Source organism: Ursus americanus, chromosome 14 (assembly GCF_024610735.1).
Source record: "Ursus americanus isolate L20-20 chromosome 14, mUrsAme1.1.p, whole genome shotgun sequence".
Classification (NCBI taxonomy): Eukaryota; Metazoa; Chordata; class Mammalia; order Carnivora; family Ursidae; genus Ursus; species Ursus americanus.
In genome coordinates this window covers 3,746,232-3,770,110 of record NC_142140.1, presented here as the reverse complement: position 1 = coordinate 3,770,110, position 23,879 = coordinate 3,746,232, and the positions used below count along the sequence as shown (strand labels likewise).

General features: G+C 55.3%; 1 protein-coding gene across 3 annotated transcripts; it reads right to left on the bottom strand.

Moving 5' to 3' along the window:
* Positions 1-447: 447 nt before the first annotated feature.
* On the bottom strand, positions 448-22,938 carry HDAC11 (histone deacetylase 11). 3 transcript variants are annotated; one of them, XM_045812409.2, is made up of 10 exons: positions 22,806-22,938; positions 21,697-21,845; positions 19,314-19,414; positions 8,457-8,573; positions 7,442-7,484; positions 5,607-5,683; positions 4,533-4,595; positions 3,441-3,537; positions 2,351-2,529; positions 448-2,196 (listed from the first exon to the last, which is right to left on the bottom strand). In XM_045812409.2, coding segments are annotated over exons 1-10 (1,044 nt in total). In that variant the 5' UTR covers positions 22,808-22,938; the 3' UTR covers positions 448-1,980. The 3 variants fall into 3 exon arrangements, with proteins under 3 accessions (XP_045668365.1, XP_087722871.1, XP_087722870.1); XM_087866745.1 differs by lacking the exon at positions 22,806-22,938 and adding an exon at positions 22,679-22,701; XM_087866744.1 differs by lacking the exon at positions 22,806-22,938 and adding an exon at positions 22,581-22,602.
* Positions 22,939-23,879: the final 941 nt, after the last annotated feature.

The window sequence follows — 23,879 nt, the reverse complement described above, 5'->3', positions numbered from 1 at the left end:
CCCCACCTGCTGCCCTACCAGGGCCCCCCAGCTGCCTCCCACCCTGTACAGAGCCGCCATCATAGTCCAGCCCTGCCTGCCCCCCCCTCCACCCATTCCCAGACCCTGGACCGTCCTCTGTCTGGAGAGCAACAACCCCCACCTCATTCCTTCACTCCTGCCAAATGGGAGGCATCTGAGAACATATACTTCGGTATCTGGCAGAGCTGGGTTGAAACCTGGCCCTACCACGTGTGGCCTGAGGCAAATACCTTGTTGAGCCTCAGTTGCCTCATCTGTAAAATGGGAACAATGACCTACTTCATTTGGACTCTGAGAACGGTATAAAATACCAGCATCTGGGGCAACTTTCGAGGTCAGGCCTCGTGCTAGGTGAATCTTAAATCTTTACTTCCTTCAATCCTTAGGAAGCAAGGATGGTCCATCTCAAGAACGCACAGCAGCCAGTCCCATCGAGAAGAGCCTTTATGGTTCCTACAAACAGAAGCTCAACAGTAACGAAGCGAGCCCACTGCCTGCCCCCGGATGTCGCAGGCCCCAGGTGGAAATGAGGGGATGTTAGGTACCTTCAGTCACGTGCAGAGAAACCAACGGCAAGGGCGGGGGGCGGGTGAGGGAGTCCAAGCGCGTGGTTAGTGCCTCGAGGTCTAGTCCAGAAGGTCGGTCTTTTTGATAGTTCATGATTTTGAAACCCTTCCTCCCATCCCCCAGCAGAGGGAGCACCAAGGGAGTATGTGGGAGAATGCTAGAGTACCCCCAGCTGGTAAGGAACATGAGTGCCCCAGCTGGGCTCGATCGGGCGGGGATGCCTCGGCTGGCCCACTTTCCCTCCCCACCCCCCACCTGTGATCACTATCTAAGAACACACGCAGGTAATGAGGGGTGTGGGTACTCCCCCCACCCAGCCTCCTGGGAGGCCCTGACCGTCCCTTTCAGATTAGAGCTGAGGACAAGGTCAGGGTCTGGGGCATTTCAAAGACCAGAGGTCAGGGCCCACTTGGAACCTTGGACTCCAAGCGCAATCAGGGCCTGGGCACTTTGGGTGAGGCCAGCAGAGGCTATAGCCCCCCCCCCCCCCCCACTCAAGGCCCTGCCCAAGGTCCTACCCATACAACCTACAGGCCAGGTTGGAGACCTCTGCCCTCCCTCCAGGAACTCCAGCCTGGCCACCAGCACCTTGGTCCTTCCTTGGAGCCTCAGGTCCCAGCTTGGCCACCTGCCCCCATCCCCAAGGTCCCCTTCTGGGCCTCACCTTCTTCTGTCCCCTCCCCACTGGAGCTGGCAGCCCCCTCAAGCCTCCAGTGCTGAGGCCCATCATTGAGCCAAGTGCTCTTCCCCCCAAACCTGCTACTTTCCCTAAACAGGCAAGAACATGGCTGAAGCATGATTTGGGGCTCCTCGGGCCCTCCCCTCTCCTTATCACCACCGAGGAGCCCCAGGAAAGCAGGTCCAGCCCTTACTTTATTGAAGGGGAATACCAGATGGGAAAACCCACTCGCACCCCCTTCCCTGCCACCCCTCACATCCGGGAGCCCTGGGGATCCAGAGCCCACCCACCAGAGGCCTACCTGTAGTACCCAGCTCTCAGCCTCAGGTATGAGGCTCCTCATACCCTCCCTGACATGAAGAGGAGAGGGTGGGACAAATCCCACGACTCATGCCCCAAAAGCCTCATCTGCCATTCTCCCTCCTTGCGAAACTGCCTGCCTCTGCAGGGCCCCGGTCAGACCTGTGACCCCATGTGAGGTCTTCTGGGACTCAGGCCCTGCCTTCCGCCCCCACCCACAGAGGGGCCTCAAGACCCTCTGACACCCAATGGGGAGAGTGGAGGGGCTGCCCCCAAGGCCGGCCCCTGCCCCGCGGCGCCTCCTGGCAGCTGCCCCCAGCACCCCCGTGGTTAGAAAAGGAGAAGCACGGAGGGGCGGGCGGGGCTGAGGCAGGCAGGGGGCCGCGCAGAAGAGCAGAAGGGCCGCGGCGTGGTCAGGGCACCTCCGGGGGCAGCAGAGGTGTGTCTGAGTTCTGGGCCGAGACTCTGGGGGACTCGGAGCCGATGAGCCCGAGGCTGTACAGATTAAGGATGGAGTCGGCAATGATGCGGGCCGTGCGCTTCTGGTACCCGCCCGAGGTCACCATGAGGATGGGCACCTGGCGGCCCCGGACCACCCGGAACACCAGTTCATCCCGCTTCACGATGCCCTGTGGAGGGACGGGGGAGGGCCTGGGTCCTGAGGCTCCGGGAAGTCCTGCCCGGCCCCGCCCCACATCAGGAACAGCACCCTGCCGCCCACCTTATCTGCTGCCATGGGTCCCCAGGCGGGCCCCGCACCCCTCACCCAGCATCCGGACGCACCTGTGGGCTGATGGACAGCCCCCCAAGGCGGTCCCCCTCCAGGATGTCGGTGCCCGCGTTGTACACCAGGACATCGGGCGGGTGCTCCTGGAGGGCTTTCTGGAGGTTCCGCTCCACTTTGTCCAGGTACTCATCATCCTCTGTGCCCCACTCCAGCTCCACCTTCCGCCTGATGGCCTCTGAGGAGGAGACAGGAAGAGCCCCGAGGTGCAAGGAAGGGAAACAGGCTCAGGAGGGTCGAGGTGGCCTGGGTCCCCATCTGTGCCCCAGGCAGGACTGGAAACAGTCCGGCCCCAGCACCGCTCCGCCTCATTCCACCCAAAATGAAACGAAAGAGCACCAAGAACTGCAACGGGAGGCCAAGGGAGGAAGGGACTGCAGCTAGGACACTCTGCCCTAGGGAGTTAGAGACCCATGTGGGTGACACCTGATCTCACTGCCTCCTTGAGCATCCGCCCGGAAATGTGCACACCCTGCTGTGCCCTCAGGCCCAAATCCAGCACCTTCCAGACTCAGTTCAGAAACTTGGCCCCTGGGCCACACCTGGGACTCAATTATCCTCAGCAGATCCACTGGCATACACGTCCCCTTCCTGCATAAATGTCCCCTATTTGCCAAGTGGCCAGGGTGCTGTGTTTTCAAAGTTCATCTGGGAGTCTCTGTCTTTTGATGGGTAAGTTTAACCCACTCGCATTTATTTTAACAACCGTTCTGTTTGACCTGGTTTATGCCATCTTGTTTTGTCTTTCCTATTTATCCTATTTTTCCTCTCATTTCTTTTTGTCATTCCCTGTTTTCTACCAGACAAATGCACATGTAGGAGGGGTTCTATTTTTCTTCTTCTGGTGATTACCCCAATGTAAGGACCCACATGTGTTGTTTATTGGACAGGTTCATGTGATCTTGGATGGGTCACGTGAGTTAAGTCTCAGTTTGCAAGTCTGTGAAATGGGAACAGTCCCCACCTCCCAGGGATGCTGAGGATAAATGAAGTGACCTCTGCAGAGCCCAGCATGTAGGGGACACCCGGGAGAGAGAGCTCCATCCAAGCACGAGTGCACTTAAGGCTGAGGGAGAGGGGGCAGCTTACGCTTGGCAAAGCGGTCCCCGGGGTAGATGTGGCGGTTGTAGACGTCCATGATGTACACACGCTTGTCACCCATGAAGTCCCGCTCATGCCCATTGCCCTGTGGGGAGGGTATGAAAGCTGCGAGCACACAGGTGCCCTCAGCAAGCCCAAGATCCTCCCCCCACACACCCCAGGAAATGGCCCACGTGCATACGCAGCTCAGCTGGTCCTCGGAGACAGAGGCTGTTAAGTGGGCCAACCTCAATTCAACCTCAAACCCCAGCCCCATCCATGGTCTTCTGGTGTGACCTTGAGCGAGCTCTACCCTCTGAGTTTCTTCTCCAGGGACCGAGGAAGGAATTCTAGCCCCGCCCCCCTGTCTGGTCGCGGCCGGATCAGCTGGGGTCAGAGATGTGAAAGGTAAACTGGAAAGGGCCGTGCAGGATAAGGCACTGTGACTTGGTTCCGGAGCTCGGTGTCCCAGGACCCCCAGCGGGGCACCCGCCAGCACAGAGGCACAACGGCAGGGGTGGGGAGGTGTCCTCAAGAGCCCACTTCACGGCCTGCCCTGTCTGACCAGAGGAGCCGGCCCTGTATTTGGAGACCCGAGGAGGAAGCCCTGTACTGCATTGCTTCACCCCCAGGCAGTGAGCTCTTGAGTAGTGGCCTCGGGCCCCAGCAACCCTGAAATCCTGCTGTGAGCATTTGTCTGCAGGGCAGGGCCAAAGCAGTCCTCAGCTCTCTGCAGGGCGTGGCACCCCAAACTGACTAGGAGCCCTGGGGAGCCACAGCAGGCTTTAGAACAGGAGAGTGGCATGGCCAGACTGGGCTTTAGGAAGAGCCTTCAGCCTGGTGCGTTGGGCAGTCAGAAGGGAGGAAGGACCCTTGGGTTTGACAGGAGCAACGAGGAGGACCCAGTGCCCAGGCTGGGCTGCGCGGGCAGAGGGACAAAGACAGACCCTCGGCTTCCAGCCTGAGGCTCAGAAGATGGGCAGCGAGGAGAGAGGCAGATCAGGGTGGGGGTGGCAGAGGCCCAGCGGGGGGCTGTGTGACAGAGCTGATGGGGGCCTGGAGGGCAGAGCCATGAGACTGCAGCCCCCACAGGGTACTCACCTGATGGGCATCCAGATCAATGATCATGGCTCTGGAGATGCCTTCTACTCGCTCAAACAGAAACTGCCAGGGGAGGAGAAGGGGCAGTGAGGACCCAGACAGGCCAGAGGACATAGCCCCTTGGGGATTCCTAGTTGGTGAGGGGTCAGGTAGGAGGTTGGACACACTTGTGGGCAATCAGGCCACTGGGCAAAGAAGTCACACACCCAGGAGCAGCACGTGCAGCTCGAGAAAAGCATGTGCGCATGGTCAGGGAAGGCTCCCTGGAGGAGGAAGCATGCGCTGTGCCCTGCAGGGCTGGAGATCAGGAGCAGGGTAGTCAGGCTGGCCCTCAGAGACAGCCCAGGATTCCTAACGAAATAGATAGGGGTTGAGAGGGGGGGCCTCCCCCTAAGGCTGTGCCTGGAACATCACCCTGTGTTCTCTGCCTTATCCCACAAGGCCAAGTTCTCACGCCTCCTTCTCCGGGAAGCCTTCCTTCCCCTCCCACCCTCTCAGGTCTCCTGTATGTCCCCTTCTCTGAATGGCTGGGGTCTGCTGACCTGCTTGCCCCCCGCCCCCCCCATTTAGTCTGTGTGCCCTGTGAGAACAGGGACCACACCAGCCCATTCCTGACGCCCAGAACCGGGCCAGGCACAGGGCGGTTAAAGGGCACTCTGCAACCCGACAGGGCTGGCCCACCCTGCCCCTCGCCTCTCTGGGCCGGGGTCACCGCCTCTGTACTGGGGAGGAGCAAATGAGGTGAGGAGGGCAAACGAGGCTGGCACAGGGCTGAGCCTGCCGGAAACAGCCGTGCCCATCATTACGTCCAGCTCCTCCTCACTCCGGGGGAGCCACGCACTCCCTGTACTGCTCACAAACGGGCCGCTCCTCTCCAGTCCCTGCCATTGTTGAAGGCTGCATGAGTGTCAGATCTGGGTGGGAGTCCTGGCCTGGCTGGGCAACCTGCCAGCTTCCTCCCCTCCTGGGACCTAGTTCCCTTCTCTAATGTGGAGGAGAACACCAAATTGGGGGCAGCGGGGGGATTCCAGGGAGGGCTCCTGGAGGCGAGTCCCCATCTGCTCTCGGGCGCACCTTGATGGCCAGTGTGATGTCCGCATAGGCGCAGAAGCCCCCGCCCCGGTCACTGGAGCAGTGGTGGAAGCCGCCACCTGTGGGGAGGGCAGACGCGATGAGGTCAGGGCCAGGCACCACCCCCAGCTATATCCTGCCCGCACCTGTGCCTGCTTAGCTCCCAGGGACAGGCTCTTGGAACTCCGGTTTGGCAAAGTGAACCAAGCACCTGAGCAAGTCGCCATCCCCAAGTCAGGAGACAGCTTTGCCATCACAGCCATCCCTGTCCAGAGCAAGAAACCTCTCAGGTTGTCCCAACAAGTCAGCCCCCGATGCCCATCACAACCCCCCAGGGGCCAGGAGCTCATCTCTTCCAAGGCAAGAAGTTGTTCCTCGCCTCTGTAGGGCCGGGCCTGCCTCCACGTGACTTCCCATGCCAGGAAGGGGTCGTAGGGGCTCTGGGGGCCCCGTTTATTCTGGGACCACCCACTTTCTGCAGGTGGTAGAAAGGGCTGGTCAGGAAGGGCACCTTCTGCTGGTCATGGCCACCCAAGGCAATGCGGAGGCCCTGGACACCAGGGTCCGGCTCCCGCCTCTCCCCCACTCTGTAAGCCCTGCGACCCCTACAAGAACCTGAGTTTCAGGGGCCTCTGAAACCGAGCCCAACAACTGCCCCACCCAGCAGTTTGAGGCCGGGGCCCACAGCTACAAAGGACTTGCCTCTTCTCACGCCAAGAGGCTGTCAATGGAGCTTAACAATGAGATAATAGGTCCTAACTCAGAGCTCACTGAAACTTCCCCATAGCCCCAAGTGCAGGCACTGTTATCATCACCTCCATTTGACAGATGAAGGAACTGAGGCACACAGAAGATCAGCACCTTGCCTTGGATCACACAGCTCACTAAAAGCAGACCCGAGATTCAAACCCAGGCTGGATCAAGACCTGGACTCTTAACGTCTACCAGGTCGTACCATCTTCCATGCGGGCAGGGCCTCCCTGGGTCTTCGTGAGGACCGTGCTGTAGGCACACACGTAGAAAGGGCATGTCTCTTTCACCCCTCTGTTTAGCAGCATAACATCCCGGTTATGCCAGACCTCATGCTGGCTACCTGGTGATACCAAGACGGAAGAGCCCCAGCAAGCCCCTGGCCTCGCGGCGCTCGCAGCCAAAGGTAGGGGTCCTCTGCTCTGGGACTCTGAGCAACCCACCAGGCCTCTCTCCACACCTCTCTTCTCAATATAACAGGACTGACAACAACAACGCCCAGCTCAAATAAGAGGCCAGACAGTAAGAGGTCTGCTAACTGTGAAGTGCTGCGTCTCCACGAGGGACAGATGAGGACGGGATAAGGAAGATGTGTGCAGGCCTCCCATGAGCCAATCTCTCAGAAGAGTCCAGGGGACTGCAGAGTGCTGGCGCTCAGGCCCCTGAGAAGGACGTATACTGACGCTGGGCCTGTCTGCCCATCACATGACCAAGCCCCTGCAGACTGTGCTGGGCCCCAGAAGGCTAATGGAGTTTTACAGGAAAGACACTGAAATGCTGCAGGTTTCAGCCCCATCTGGGGCTGCCCAGGGGATGGTGAAGGCTTTTGCAGAGGGGGTGAGCTCCTTGTCACTGGAAGTATGCAAAGGCAGAGCTGGGGACCCATCTGGGGAACTCTTTTAGATAAGGATCCCACATCAGGTGCAGGCAGTGGTTGGTCCCTCCCAGACACCAGATGGCTGCATACCCTCTCCCATCCCACTAAATAAGGCACCAGAGCCGCTCAACTCACATCGGCTGTCCTCAGGCTCCTCCTGGCCCTCCCAGCCCCCAGGACCCAGCAGGCCAGGCCGGCCCGGGGCACTCACCCACATTGATGGCCCAGCCTCGCTCCATGGCCAGCTTCCCTGCCTTCGGAGACAAGCACACGGTGAGAGACACAGACAACTGATTCCCTCCCTCGCTCATTCATTCACGGCTTCACTCATTCATTCCATAAACACTGTGTCCAGCCAGCTCTGACGTAGGGCTGACCCATGAGGTAGGGTTCAGGAGGCACTCATCCTCCAGCAAACTCAGACTCAGTCTTGGAAGCAAGTACCAGATTGGCTGGCATATGAGACGTGCCGTGCGTGAGCCCCTTTGCAATTTTGCAAAGAAACTGGAAGAAATCAAAGTTAAGTAGTTACGATCACACACGAGCTGACAATGATCTTAATGGGGCTTTCAAAGGGAAAATAGACCATTTTTTGTCTGTGGAAATATGGCAGACTGAATACCAAAATCCTACAGGAAATCATCGTTTGGGGGTAGGCAGGATACTCCAATGAACAAAATGTACGAATTTGCACAGCTAAAAAGAAAACGATCGGGATCAATAGGTCTTGATCCTACATTTAAAGCTGCCATGTTCCTCTGCCTCCAATTAACTCGGCAGCCTGTGACTAATTTTAAAGACAACTACATGTGGGATACGAAACCTAATTTTGCCGCAAGTGTTCTTTCCTGCCACACCCATGATGCAGGGTGAGGGGAGCATCATCCATCACCGAAGTCATGGAGGTTCGGTTTTCCATCTTGAATTGAGTATATTGGAGCCATAGTTTGCGGATATACTCTCTGGGGAATGGGGATATATCTTATATACCAGCAAATATGGTAACTCTAATAGGAGGTCCATGGGGGAAGGAACAAGGAATTCAATGTCCTGGCGGCACGTGGGAAAGGCTTTGGGAGAAAGAGTCATTGTTGCTGTGCCTTGAGAAATATTCAGGATTTTGTTCAACTACAAAGTGGGAGGAGTGTATTCCAGATGGAGAGCAAAAGCCCAGAGGCGTGGGGGTCCCAAGCCCAGCAGTTCCTTCTGCCTGCCTCCCCACCTACCATGATGGTTCCTCCTGTCTGGGTCCGAAGGGGCTTCAGCACCTTCCTCTGCACAAGGAAGTTGGGGAGGAAGATGACAGGGGGGATCTCTGTGATGGTCGCAACAGCAAAGGACCACTGTGGAAAGAGACGCAGGCCATTGGCCTCCCACTGCCATGCCCAGCGCCCGGAGGCAGCAGTGGGGAAATCAGATTCCTCGTAATGTCAGTTTCAAGGTGCACTGGGTGAACTTCCAGCCTAGCGCAGTTCCTTTGGTCAGAATGAGAGCCCCCCCCCCGACCCCCCAGTAAGGAGCAGCTTCCTTAAGGCTGTTGGCCCACATTCCTCAGTGCTCCAAAGCCCTTGGCTGCCCTCTTGTGCCCAGAACAAGAGCTGCAGAGGACTACCAGTGATGGGCCACAGACTCAGCACCGGCCCAGCCCACCTGCTGCACAAAAGGGGGGACACTGAGGCCCTGACCTGGGAAGATCTTTCTTTCCAAGGTCCCACAGTGAGTCACTGGCAGAGCCAGGACAGGAAGCCCAGGTCTCCTGCTCCCCTGGCCCAGCATGACCTCTTCATGCACTGGGAATCAGACCTCCCTTCAAAAGGGGTATCAGGCCCTCATCCCAGCTACTGAGGCAGGAGGGTCTAGGGTACCCAAAAGACATTTGCACCAAGATCAGGACACGGCCATCCCTATGACCTTCCCCTGGCCCCTGGGCAAACGTCTATGCACCCAATCCTGAACCGTCTCCTGCCTGGCTGCGAATGTACCTGGATCCATGCTCCCTGCTCTCTCCACTGACCCCAAGCAGAGCCTCAGAGGGGCCCAGGGCACTTTGTCAATATTTACTAGGGCCTGCTAGGCAGCAGGCTCCAGCGCAGGGCTGGTCCTGTTCTGACAGCAGGCGAAGCCGAGCTTGGAAGTGCGTATCTGCGACAAAGCCTTCGAAGGAGAACATGGTCTGTGTCCCAGTGGGAGCAGAGAGGCTTTCTGGAGGCAGTGACCTTGAAGCTGAGACTGAAGGTGAACAGGAGTTGCCCAGATGTTGGGGTAAAGGTGAAAAGACAACTGCTTGGCAGACGGAAGGGGAGTCCAGGCTCCCGAGAAGTTGGGTGCGGCAGGGACAGGGCTGTGCCTGTCGCGTAGGGCCTGGGCTGCCAGAGAATGTTCTCAGACAGCCTCATCAGAGCAGCGGGGAGCCATCAGATGGTGCTTTCCCAAGCCATTCTGGCTGCAGCAGGAGGACCAATTAGGGGGACTTGAATAGAAGCAGCAGCCCCGGGAGGAAGCGAGAGATAATGAGGGCCCGGGAGAGGTGAGAGGGGAACGGTTAGCAGATAGCACAAGGCGATGGGCAGGCAGAGGGGTCAAGGATGCAAGGTTGGAACCCCAAGACTCCAATCCTGAAGGGCCAGGCCCAGAAGTGTAGCCCACTGGGACCATCGAGGGCTGTCCTGGGACAGGTTGGGGGTGGGCAGAGGTATGGCGCTTAGGAGGCCAGGCAGAGAAATTTCAGGAAGGAATAAGCAAAGAGAGGTGTTGAGAGCGGGAAGCATGGCCACTGGGTTCTCCCACCAGGGGAGGAGATTTAGGGCAGCAGAGGCCCAAGCACATTCAGTGATGGGGAGGAGTCAGCAGAGAGGGAAAAGGAGAGGCCAAGGATGGGGTGAGACAGAAAGGACACATGCCTGGGAAGGTCCTGGCAGGCCCTTTAGCCAGAGGGTGTCCCTCGAAGACAGGGCAGGACGGGACACATGTCAATCTTTGCAGGGGCCACTGCAGCCACGCTGGCCAACAGGGAAGACGTTTTGTCAGGGCCGAGGTGTGCTGGGCACCCAGGCTGCCTCAAACTGCACTGACCAGCTGTGTGGGCACCTCGCCCAGGCCACCTCCTCCCAGGCCACCAAGGCTGAGGATACTTGAAGGCCGGGGACGCTCGCTCTGCTGCCTCGCTCAAGTGAAGAAGCTGTGAGCATGGTCCATGGGACCCAGGCCACTCAAAGTCTGAAAAGAGAGGTGCCGAGCCAGCCTTCCTCAAGCCCCAGGCCTCCGGCTGTAACACGGAAGCACCGCAGGGCCTGGGACAGGGTGGGGGGCTCCAGCTGAGACCAGGAAGGTCGGAAAGCCCCAAGACCCCTCCACATACGTATGTGTGTGTGCGTGTGCGCGTGTGTGCGTGTGGGGGGCAGACCCAGAGAGCAGAAGGTGGCCACCTCGGCCTGCTCAGCACACCCATCCCACTGTCTGGCACAGGCCTGGCACGCGGGGGGCACGGGGCCACTGTTTTCTATGAATAAACAGCATAAAAACAAATGAGCCACTGAGGGAACGTGTTAAGTCCTTGCCTCCCCCCCCTCTCCCTCAGCAAGCGAGCAGGGAATAAGGATGGAAGGAAAACAAAACCTTATCCTCCCGAGGGGTCCGCCAGAGATGTAAAACCATGAGAAGGGCACTTCTGACACTGCGTTCCACAGCACCTGTCCAGCTCAGCATCCCATCAGGAAAGGGTTCCGCCTCAAATGAGTCTGGGAAACACTGCTTCTGTTGTCCACCCCTTGGAAATTCACCACACACTCCGGCATGTTAAAAGCTCTCCATTGTGCAGTCAAGAATCCTGTTGAACTTTGCTTCACCCCGTTTCCCAAACTTTCTGGCCACGAACCTCCGTCGGCCAGCTTGACTTTTTACAGAACCCATACTGACCTTCCAAGAGCTGCAGTCATCTGGGACACACTGGGAACCTCTTAGGCTAGCGGGCGAATTCTACATGGGCCAGGCATAAAGTCACCAGAAGCACGTCTGCGATTTGGCCAAGGGGATCGCTTCCCTGGGGGAAGGTGCATGTCTGCCAATGTGTCTCCACTTCCGGCGGTGAGAAATGGTGCTCGACTTCTCCCGGGCCCAGGAGTGGTTTCTGTGCAAGGCAGCAATGCTGCCTCCTGATGATCTAGACTTGTGCCTTCCAATCCAGTGGCCACCAGCCACATGTGACTACGTGGGCATACTTTTAAATCAATTAGAAAGTGTTGAATTCGAATTCTGTTGCTTCGATTAAAAAAAATCAACCATACTTCAATAAAAAATTTAGAATTTTGTTTCTCAGTCTCACCAGCCATAGTTCAAGGGCTCAATAGCCACATGTAGCTAGTGGCTACTGGACAGAGCCCTTCTGGAACACTTCTGGCATGTCAGAAAGTTCTATTGGACGGTGCTGCTCTTGAAAAACCACCAGCAATCAGGGTGAAAAATAGACGAGGGAGGCTGGTGGCTGGGTGCTGGAGGATGGGGACCGGGCGGGGGGGGGGGCGGCTACAGGGGGAGGGCAAGATACGTTATCTGGGTCATGTGGCACAGCAGGCTGAGATGAGAGCGCCCGGATCTGCCAGCAGCTCAGGCCCTGGGAGAGCCTGGCCCCAGGCAAGGGCACTGAGGGATGGGCTAGATGTGAGTAGGGCGGGGACGGGGCTCAGCAGTCCTCCTCAGAGTCAGACTGGTCCAACTAGGGGCTCTGCCACTGCTCTGTGAATCTGCGCATGGCCCTTTACTTCCTCCTGCCTCCTCACCCACGAAACAGGAGCAGACCTAAAACAAGGACTTAGACCCATCCACCAGGCCTGTCCTCGTCTCCCCGTTTGAAGTACCCCCACCTGGGCCCCCCCCGACCCCCACCCTTGCCTCATCTTTCCTCACAGCACGCATCTCTACCTGAGGTTACAGTATGTCTCTGTTATCTGTCTCTTCCAGAAGGATGCCAGAGCCAGGCATCAATGCTCTCCATGGTGAGAGCGACGCCTGGCACACAGTAGGTGCCCACAGCCATGCTGTCCGTCCTGACCCAGATCCCTACCCGCACACTCCCCCCAGGAGGTCACCTCAGCTGTGCCACCCAGGAGAGCCGATAAGGGTGACTGGCCGATAAGGGACTAGAACATTCTGGCCCTCTGCTCCCGACTCAGCACAAGTGCAGGGCCCCTCCTGGGGTCAGGCAAGGCCACGCTCCTGCTGAACCCTCCTGAGTGCTCAGCTTCTTCCCCTGCCCTCTGCCTCCCACCCTCTCTTAGCCTCGGGGAATCCCTTGCCCCTCCATCCCCAGTGGGCTCGGCTTCTAGGGGGTGCTTCTCCGAGTGTAGTTCCCAGACCTGCAGCACCGGCACCCGAGAACTTGAAAGAAATGTAGATTCGCAGGGCGCCTGGGTGGCTCAGTTGGTTAAGTGTTTGACTCTTGATTTCAACGCGGGTCATGCTCTCAGGATCGTGAGATCGGGCCCTGTGTCGGACTCCATGCTCAGCGGGGAGTCTGCTTGAGATTCCCTCTCTCCCTCTGTCCCTTGCGTACACACAATCTCTCTCCCTAAAATAAATAATAAATAAAATCTTAAAAAAGAAATGTAGATTGTCAGGCTCCTCTCCAGACCTCCTGAATCAGAAACGCTGGGAGTGGGCCCAGTGATCCGTGTTATGACAAGCCCTCCGTGGATTCCAATGCTTAAGCAAGTTTCAGAACCACTGCTCTAGAGAACTTGACCCCCATAGTGCTGAATGTATGAATGAAAGAATGAATGAGTTACATGAACAAGGGAGGTTTGCCCCAGCCTAATGCCCATTGCCCACCAAAAGGCATGGCCTGTGAGCTTCCCATCTCAGGGCCTGGCCAGGTATCAGGGCCTCCAAGCCCAGCCAGCCTTTTGGGGACCCCACAGATAGCAGAACATACCTGAGGTTGGCGACACCCCTGGACCCACTCCTGCCCCATACTCTCAGCTCTGCAAGACTCTATTCTCCAGCTGCCTGATCTCCTCGGGTGGACCCTCTACCCTCAGAAATCCAAACCAAGAATGGCTCTCAGGGAAGAGATGGCTCCATTTGGAGCCCCAACTGCTTGGTTTGGGTCAGAACTTTCCACCAGTGAAAGTGGGAGCAAAAGGAGAAAAGGGAAAAAATCCACGTGATCATTTCAGTAGATGAAGAAGAACCCTTTGCCCAAATCCAACACCCTTTCATGAAAAGTCAATCAACAAACTAGGAACAGAAAGGAGCTCCCTCAACCTGGTAAAGGGCATTTATCACACACACACGTGAGCACGCACACACGATCCCACAGCTAACATCATACACAGCACTAAAAAATGGAAAACCTTCAGCCTGAGATCAGGAACAAGACAGGGATGCCTGTTTTTGCCACTTCTAGTCAACCTCACACTGGAAGTTCCAGCCAGAGCAATTAGGAAAGAAAAAGAAATAAAAGGCCTCCAATGGGAAAGCAAGGAGTAAAACCATATTCACAGATGGACGACGTTAGCTACAGAAGATCCTAAGGACCACACACACACCTATTAAACTGAAGAAGTGAATTCAGCAAAGTTGCAGGATTCGAGATCAACACACAAAAATCAGCTGTATTGCAATACCTTAGCAATAAATAATTCAAAAAGGAAATTTAAAAAGTACGTCTACTTAGGGGCACCTGGATGGCTCAGTTGGTTAAACGTCTGACTTCAGCTCAGGTCAGGATCTGGGGTCCTGGGATCAAGCCCTGTATCATGCTCCCCACTCAGCGGGGAGTCTGCCTGTCCCTCTGCCCTTCCCCCTGCTCATGCGCTCTCTCTTTCAAATAAATAAATATTTTTTTAAAAAAGTAATTCCATTTACAACAATGTCAAAAATAATAAAATACTTGGGAATAAATTTAACTAAATTTAAGGAGGTGTTAGGGCTGGTACACTGAAACTATAAAACACTGCTGAAAGAACTTAAAGATCTAAATAAATGAAAAAATATCCTGGTTCATGAGTTGCAAGACCTAATATTATAAAGATGGCAATACTTTCTAAACTCATCTACGGATTCAACACAATCCCTATCAAGATCCCAATGGCCTTTTTTGCAGAAATGGAGAAGCTGATCCTATAATTCCTAGGGAATCTCAGGGACCTTAAAAAAAAAAACAAACCTTGAGAAAGAACAAAGTTGGAGGACTTGCAATTCCCAATTTCAAAAATTACTACAAAGCTTCAGTCATCAAAATCATGTGGCAGCGGCAGAGGACAGACATACGCATCGACTGAATAGAATAGAGAGTCCAGAAATAAATCCATACGTCTATGGCCAGTTGATTTTCTCCAAGGGTACCAAGACTAGTCAATGAGGAAAACAGAGTGTCTTTAACACACGGTGCTGGGAAAACTGGAGAGCCATGCGCAAAAGATTCAAGTTGAGCCCTTACCTCACACCATATACAAGAATCAACTCAAAATGGACCGAAGACCTAAACACAAACTGAAACTCTTAAAAGAAAATACGTGGGTTAATCTTCATGACCTTGGATTTGGCGGTGGATTCTTAGACGTGATACCAAAAGCACGAGCAATAAAAGATGAAATAGATTAACTGAGTTTAGCAAAGTTTAGCAAAATTTAAAAATTTTGTGCATCCGAGGACAGTATGAAGAGAGCAAAAATAAAATCTATAGAATGGGAGAAGATATTATTCGCAAATCATACACTATAGAGAACATACAAAGAACTCTTAAAACTCCACAACAAAGAGATAAACAACCCAAATTTTTAACATGGGTCAGTGACTTGAGCAGACACCTCTTCAAAGAGGATGTGAAAATGGCCAATAGGCAGATGGAAAGATGGTCAGTGTCATTAACCATCAGGGAAAGGCAAGTTACAACCAGAAGAGATACCACTTCACACCCACTAAGTTATCCACGATCAAAAACAAAAACAAACCAGAAAACAAGTGTAGGTGAGAATGTAGAGAAATTGGAACCTTTACGCCGTTGTTAGGGATATATCACGTGCAGTTGCTGTGGGAATCATTGTGGCCTTTCCTCAAAAAATTAACTGGAATTCCCCTACGACCAGCGATTCCAGGCTTGGGTATATAAGCAAAACAACTGAAACCAGGTACTCAAATAAATACTCTTATACGCACGTTCATAGCAATACTATGCACAAAAGCTAAAAGCTGGAAGCAACTTAAATGCCCATTAACTGAAGAATGAATAAATAAAATGTGGTCTAGCCACACACTGGAATATTATTCATTCATAATAAGGAATAAAGTGCAGGTACACGCCACAGGATGGATGATTCTGGAAAACTCCACGCTTGTGCTTGGTGAAAGAAGTCACACGCCAGAGGTCACGTGCTGTATGGTTCCATGCGTAGGAGACACCCAGAAATGCAAGTCCATAGAGTTAGAACACAGGCTGGTGGCTGGTGGCTGGTGGCCAGGGGCAGGGGAGAGGGAGGGATGGGGAGCAAATGCTTCGTGGGTTCAGGGTTTCCGTCTAGAGCGAGGAAAATGTGTTGGAACTAAATAGAGGCGATGTTCGCGCCACCTCGTAAATGCACTAAATGCCACTGAATTTTACGCGTTAAGATGGTTACTGGTTCTGCTATCTGAATTTTACCATAAATAAGAAAAAAAGGAGACAAGAGTCCCCTCAGGGAAGAAGAGATAAGAGAAAAATCAGAGTGGGGGGGGGATTTCCCCAGAGACTCTCTGAGACTTCGCAGCCATCCCCCCACCCCCGGCCCCTCGCCCCCTATCCTGGCTCTGCTGCTAAAGGTCTCCCTCCCCAGCAGGACTCTGAGTGTTGTGAGGTCAGTGACTAGGCCCAAGAGGTGCCCAGACTTCCTGAGGCTCAGGTGTCCTTGGCTTCTCTTTCTCTTGCATGCTTCATACCCAATGGGAACAACAGAAAATTCTATTGTTCAACTTCATAACAAACTACAAATCCTACCACTCCGCCAAAATCCAGAGCCTCTGCTTCTAGCCTAGTCTGAGAGCCTCCCACCAGATTTCTGCAGCAACCTCCTTCCTCACTGATCTCCCTGCTTTTGTCTTGACAGCCTCACCTCATTACAGTTGCCAAGCAACCCTGCTAAAACCTAGATCATCTCATCTCCCTCTGCTTAAAACATGCCTTGGCTCCCACCTCCCTCAGAGCAAAGCCACAGCGGTATGAGGGCCCTGTGTGGTCTGGTCCCTGATCATTTTCTGATCCCATCTCTTGCCAGTCTCCCCTCCACCCCCCATTTCCTCCAATCCAGTGGCAAATATTGTTTCAGAACACACTGGAGATACTCCTGCCCCAGGGCCTTTGTACTTGCTGATCCTTCTACTTGGAATGCCCTTCCTCCACAGACCCACATAGCTCACTGCCTCGCTGCCCTCAGTCCATGATCACATGTCAGTAAGCCCCTCTTTAATCTCCCTATTTCAAACTGCCGTCCCCACCACCCCCTTTCCTGATGTACTTTTGCCCACAGCACTGAGTGCCTCATAACACACCTTATAATTGACTTGATTTTCATGTCTATTGGCTGACTCCCCCCACCCAAATGCCAGCTGCCTAAGGAGAGGGACTCCATCTCTTTTGTTCTAGTCTGTCTTCCCTGGAACACAGCACAGGGCTCATTAAATACTTACTGGATTTAAAAAAAATACTTGCTGGATAAACATACCCCAAGCACTGCACAAGGTCAAGATGTCAGATACGCATCACGCTACCCCACACCCCAGGCAAACTGTCACTGGGGTTGGCAGAGGGCAAAAACCTGGCACTGGCCCAATCCAACCACCACCTTCAATGGGGCCCACTCTAGGCCTTGCACACAGTAGGTGCTTAATAAACATTTCTTTCCCTGAACGGACATCACTGGCAAACATCAGGCTACTGCATGTCCTTCGATGCCTGAATTATTAAGCATTGAAGGCCACCCCAGGACAGGGCCAGGCACGAGCCCTGGCACACGGGTGGCTGGCAGACTGAGGCAGGACAGGGGAGAGGGTGACATCCCACAGCACACACGGAACAGCCGAGGAAACCTGCAGGAACTCTCCAGGGCACTGTTGCAGGTGCCCACAGCAGAGAAAAAAGACAAGGAACATTGCAGATGGGGGCGAGGGGAGGGCAGGGGATGAGTGGGGGCGAGGGGGATGTTCCTGAGCCGCAACCCCTAAATGCCAAAATGCCTGAAATGGGCATGGGTCCCACGTGATCAAGGGCACCTCACACCATATCACTCTCCCATGGTACCTGGTACAAAACCAAACTCCTCCCACGGCTTGCACGACCCAGTGCGGCCTGGCGCGGCTCGCCTCCCTGACCACATCGTGCTACCTCGAGCACCCTTCTCCCCTTTAGGAGCCAAAGTCCCCTCCCCCTCCTGGCATGTGGCTCTGGAACATTCTTCCTTCAAAGCTCCCCAAGACTGTCACCTACTCCTCACTTTGTTGTCTCAGCTCAAACCTCACCTCTGTGAGGCCCTCCCAGGCCACCCAGTCACCCTCCACCCTTCACTCAGCTGCCTTCCGTTTTCTGTCCCTCGTAGGCCTTGGTGCTGTGAGACGCTCTTGTGCGGTTACTCCTTTATTCTCAGTCTTCCACAACAAAAATGCAAATCCGTGCGAGCAGGGAGACCTGCTTAGTTTTCATTTTGTACCGACTACACAGTCAGCATTTGACACAGATGTGTCGAATGACTGAATACTTCACCTTAGTCGGTGCTGTGGCAATCATCACGTTTCTCCTTTTGCTCTTGCTGCCAGGAAGCTCCAAGCCAAATACGTGAGCTCAGTCATAGCATCTTGGTTAATCCTCTCAGTTGGCATATCGGAATTCTCCTCCTGCCCTTGACTTCAATTTTCTACTTGGGTCTCTAGCTGTTAACACTGTTTTTTTTATTATTATGAGGATTTATCACACAGTAAGCTGCCTTTAGGCTTTTGGGGGCCCAAGGACAAGCACAGAGGGAGCCCTGCACGGTTCTCCTGAAGGGTCCTACAGCCTATGCTCCCCACCCCCAGCCTTATCCTTATCATTCACATGCAATCCACCCTGACCCCCCTCTGTTCTGGTCTCTCCCTGCCCCGCCCCACTGCCATCTGTCCCTGCTCCCCACCCTCACCCTCTGGACTCTGGCAGGCATGTCTTCCTGGCCCAGCCCTGGGCTGTGGACGGTGACCACGCATGTCTGGACCCGGGAAACCAGGGCAGCCAAGGACTGGGCTTCCTGCCAAGGCCTCGCACACCTCTCTCTCCCAGGAGCCAGGTTTCAACCTCTTCCTGGTAATCTTTCATGAGCTGACACTGTCACAAGTCCATCTAGAATTCTCACAGCTCCAGCCAGAGTCAGGAAGAGGGCAGGTGGCAGCCATGACCAGGAACTGGGAAGACTGGATGGATGCCCAGCCTGGGGTCTCCCTAAGAGCTGTTGCACTTCCTGGGTGACCCTGAGCAGGGAGCTCCAAGCCCTTCTGGCTCTAGGCTTTTCCAATTATGGCGGGGGGAGCGGGGGGGGCGTGCAGTGCTTGGTGACCTCTGGCATCTGCCATGGCGCTGAGCCTAAGATGAGCTGGGGGTCAGGGGTCTGGACTCCCACATTGTTGGCATCCGTGACCATGCCCCCACCAGGGTGGGTTGGCAGCACCAGGTTCTGATACAACCCCCCCACCCCAGCCTAGCTTCCCCTCCAGGGGAGCACCCCACATTGGGGCCTCAGACCCTCAAGCACTGATGAGAGTTTTGTGAGCTCTTCTAGAAAGAAGTCACAAGCAGGCAGCCTATAGGCCTGGTTTGGTCGGCAGATGGGACTGAAAAATCTTGAAATGAGTTGCCACTTAAAGAAACCAGGGACTGCCACTTACTAAACTGAATTTCGAACTTCTTTTTGAAAGCCTAGCCCATCCCTGGTATCTGCCTTTTTATGACACCTCTCTCCTTCTCTTGGGGACCACAGACTTTCGTGCCCCACCCCTGCAGGAGGGGCAGGAATGGAGCCCCTCGAGGCTGAGCTGCCCCTGCTCTGGCCACCCGTCCTGGTCGGCAGCGCCGCAGGCCCCAGTCCCTGTACCTTCAGCTCGTTGAGATAGCGTCTCGTGTGCACCACCAGCAGGTCCTCGTCCGAAGCCTCCCGCGCCTCCACCAGCATGCCATCTGACAGAAGCTTCTCTTCTGAAACCACAAAGTGGGCATCCTGCTTCCCTGATGACCCCAAGGCAGACCCGGCTCCAGACCATTCCTTCAATAGGCTGCAGAGCTAGCCTCTGCCGGCTCTGCGCCAGGGGGAGGTGGGCAACTGCTGGCTTCTGAGAATAGGTTGCCTCGGGCCAGGGTGGACAATGCCAGGCCCTCAGGCCCGAGGGCATCAGGCATGGGGCACGCAGCCATCCTTGTGCTCCCAAAGCACTGACAGCCAAGAGGTGAGCTCAGGTGTGACTGGGCAGCTTTCAGAGGCAGGCGGGCCACGGATCAATCATGTTGACTCAAAGTGCGAAAAGCTCTTCTGGATTCTCCCGCCACCTTCTGGTGACATCATGGGAGGTTCGGTGTGGTGTGGCCTCTTTTTAAGGCCTGCCTAAACCCTTGCTCATCTCCCTTTTTTAACCCAAAAAGCAGCAGTCTCGCAGACCGCCAGGCAACAGTAAGCAGGATGAAGTGAATTACAGTTTTCCTGCATTTATTTTTTAACCATGACCTTCTATTTATGGCAAGTGAAACTGGCTTTTCCCATTTAGATGATATAATGTTTCCTTTTAAAACAAGTTTATTTAAGTTTTTTTAAAGCAGAGGCTAAGTCGATAAAAAAAAGATTACGAAGTAAATAACGGAGCAGGTGGTAGGAGAAAATGGCAAGGTCCCAAGAGTGGTTTGCAAATAATTGATGTTTTGGGAAACACTGCAGTATTTTATCAGCCCTCCCATCCACCAGACAAGATTTGCTCTGTTTTGCAAAAGAACACACTGAAGCCAAGAGCAGGAAGTGCTCTAGGGCACAGTGAGAACAGGACCATGATGCTCTGGGTTCTAGGGAAATCAAAGGGACAAGGTCAAAATCTAAGGAAACTGTGCTAGTGTGTAACCCTTAGAAGCCACTAGTTCCATACATTTCCCACATATAGCTCCACATACAGAAGGCACTCCCTACTCTCTCCCTCCCCCTAATAACATTCCATGGCTCCCCACTGCCTTCAGGCAAAGGACCAGCTCTCTTCTTGGCAGCGCCCAAGGTCCTTCACCATGTGGCCCCTGCCTCCTTTCCACCCACATCCTCAGAGAAGAAAGGAGAGAACTCAGGAGGACTGTCAGCTCAGAGATGAGGGAGACAAGGAACCCTATGTTGAGCTGCTGGATAACACAGGATCCCAAGAAAGGGCAACGTGGGGAATGATTCAGGCTGGGTCTGCTGGAACAGAGCATGAAGGACCATGGTCAAGAAGGCAAGAGCACTGCGAGGGGAGCAGCATGCTGGCCCCACTCACTGGGTTCTCACCATCCTGGCACCCCACTTGTACTCTTTCTACTTCATAGTTTTCTTTGAATCCTCATTCGGGCCACAATTGTAAATGGAAAATCAGTATCAGTTGCCATAAACAGAAGTTGACCAAAAATAGAAAATATATATGATAGAAACAAACCATTATTAATCTGTAATTTGATTCTATTTTCTGCAACATGCAGAACCTGCCCCTTGCTCTAGATTTGTTAAAAGGGAGATGGGCTTCGGTATTAAAGACAGACTAGCCCCAAAGTGAAACTTTCTCCGTGGCGTGATCAGGATTGTGTGATTTAAAGATACACAAGGTTCATCCTATGTCAGGTAACATTCCCTACTACTGTCAATTAAAGAACCCCTAATGCAGGGGCAAGGGAGAATATTCTCCCACTAGCCTGCTGTGATGACTGAATTTCCCAGCTAGACCAGACCCTTGGATTACAAGCCAAAATTGAAACCACACTCAGCATCACCTTACTCAGTGGAATGAGCTGTGAAAGGTGGGAGCCTAGAGCTCTGAGTTCCAGACCCCACTCTGCCACTTAGTAGCTGTGTGACTTTGAGCCTGTTCCCTAGCCTTTCTGGGTCCCAATCTCCTCCATCTGTAATCAGTAGGGTTGGAGCGAAGTCTTTCTACCTCTTGGACTCTCAAAGCTTATTGGGGACATTGGATTCCTCTAAATTTCAGCTTCCCTGCGTCCATCCTTAATCAGCTCCTCTTTTACAGGCCTCCACGGACAGAGACAGGACTTAAGCCCACAGCGATGGGGAGCACTGAAGTTTTGAGACAGGGACATATCATGCTCAGAAGTCTGTTTTCAAAAGCCCCTTTGCCAGCATGGGGGGAAGGCAGTCTGAGGGCTGAGCCTGGAGGTAGGAGACCACAGCTTGTGTCTGTGGTCTGGGGTGGGGGAGGTGGGTTGGAAGAAACAGATGTAGGGTCTCATAGGGCCTTCCATACCTTTCAGGAAGCTGATCACTTTGCCCCATTTTCCCGCGTCAAAGGGATGCAGTTTCTCCAGGCCCATGAAGGTTATGTTGTAGCGTGGTGAATACACGATGGGCCAGCGTGTCTCCGGCACATGCTGGTACAGCTGAGTTGTGTGTGGCCTTCCGTGCGCACGGGGACAGACACACAGAGAGGGGCAGTCTCAGTGTGGAAAGCAGCCTCCTGCTTCCTGCCGCCCCACTTGGACTGACCACACAGCCCTGACCCAGTACCACGAGCTCCCTCGGCCGCAGGAAAAGGGCCACTTAGCAACAGCAACAACAGTCATGAGAGCAGCTCCTTACTGAGCACTGGCCCTTTCCCTGCACTATCCAACCCAAACCTCACCAGAGCCCTGGGAGGTAGGCACCACCATCGCACAGAGGCTTGGAGAGGGAACGGGGCATGCCCAAGGTCACACTGCAGACCTGTGCAGCACCAATGTTCACCAGGGTGCATCTCACCTCCACGTTAGAACAATCACGCTAAACAGCTGTGTGGCCCTAGGCCTCAGTTTCCTTAACTGTAAAATATGTGGCTGTTGTGAGATAATGCATCCAAACAGCTGAGCACAGAAAGCACCCTATCCCTGAGAGCCGGGGGTGGCGGTGACGGTTCCCAGAAACAGCAGGTCGGGGTTCACGCAGGCTGTGGCCCAACCCGCAGCTGGGAATGGAGATCACCTCAGCCTTGCCGCGCAGCTGACCCCCCTCCCCACCCCATTACACCCTTGCAGCCGCCGCCGCACCGGGACCAGAAACCCGGCTCCAGCTGCTGCCACTGCGAGGGGCCTCCGCACAGCTGGTGAAGCCTGGGATAAGAGAGACGTCAGACCCGCGCATGTCGCCGGCCCTCACCCAGGTCGGAGCCCGGTGGCCCGCACCTAGGACCGCAGGGAAGTGGCGCGGGGCCAGCCTGGGCTCACTCGGCCTGAGCGGCCCCTGGCCCGCCGTACCTGGGCACGCACCTGACGAGCCCGCCGGGTAGCCCGCACACTAGTGCTCCCGCCCACGGGGACCCCTGCGAACCCCGGGGGCTTGGATTGACGCCCCACCCCGCGCCCCCACCCCTGCCTCACTCACATCCCGGGGCCGGGCCCTCCCTGCGCTGGCCACTGCTCGGCGACCGGGCGGGGCGGGGCACGGCCCCGCCCAGGACACGCCCCCGGCCTCGGCCGCCTCCGCTGGGGGCGGAGTTCAGGCTGACTCGACTCCGCCCCGCCCGCGCCCGCGCCCGCGCCTGCGTCACAGGGGAATGGAGTCCCGCAGTGAGCGCGGCCGCAGTCAGGAGGCCACGCCTCCAACGGCCATCAAGCGTGAAGTCCCGCCTTCCGCAGACAAATGCCCAGTGGAATCCCGCCTGGCTTGGAAAGCCGCGCCCCCTAGGGGGAGGGCCGCACGAGTTTTCACCAAGGCGCGCCACAGAGGTTTGGAACGTGCGGAATCGCCCCACCCCGGGGGAGGGGCCACCCTGTGCCCAGCCCCCAGTCGACCTGCGCTCCTGCTCGCTCCCAGGGCTGGGACTTAGGGACGCCTGGTTTCCCGGCGGACTCTGCGGCGGACGCGCTCTGTGACCTTGGGCAAGCGTCCCCGCTCTGGGGCCTCCGTTTCCACGAGTAAAATGGGATGGAGGTGCTCTGGCCCTGCAGTCTGTGACTTAATGAAATCCATGACCTCTCCGACTTGAGGCCATACGCGTGACCTCCCCGCCACATCTTTGGCGACCCCAAGGTGAGACAAACTCCCCACACGTCATTTGGGCTCTCTGAGCCTCAGTTTCCTCGTCAGTAGAGCCGGTCTGGAGATCCAATCTTAAGGGTACAGCCGGGTATCCGTGCTCGCTCCCTGTCCCTCCCACCCGGATCAAGACAAGCCCAAGCGACAGCTGGGAGTGCCTTGGGGCTGGACCCTGGGACTAGGCTCCAACAACAGAGCCCCAGAAGACAGAGACAATGGGCCCCTCTGTTGGCCCAGCTGTCCTCCCCAGCCAAACAAGCAGCTGACCCGAGGGCTGCCAGGAACAGAGGAGCTGGGATCCCTGGTGGCTCCGTGAGGGCGCCCGTGAGCGTGACAGAGTGGGCCACCGTGACGGGGAAGGGCACAGTTTGAACAGTGCCCTCCAAGTGCCTGTCACTTGATTGCATGATGGCATTGGAG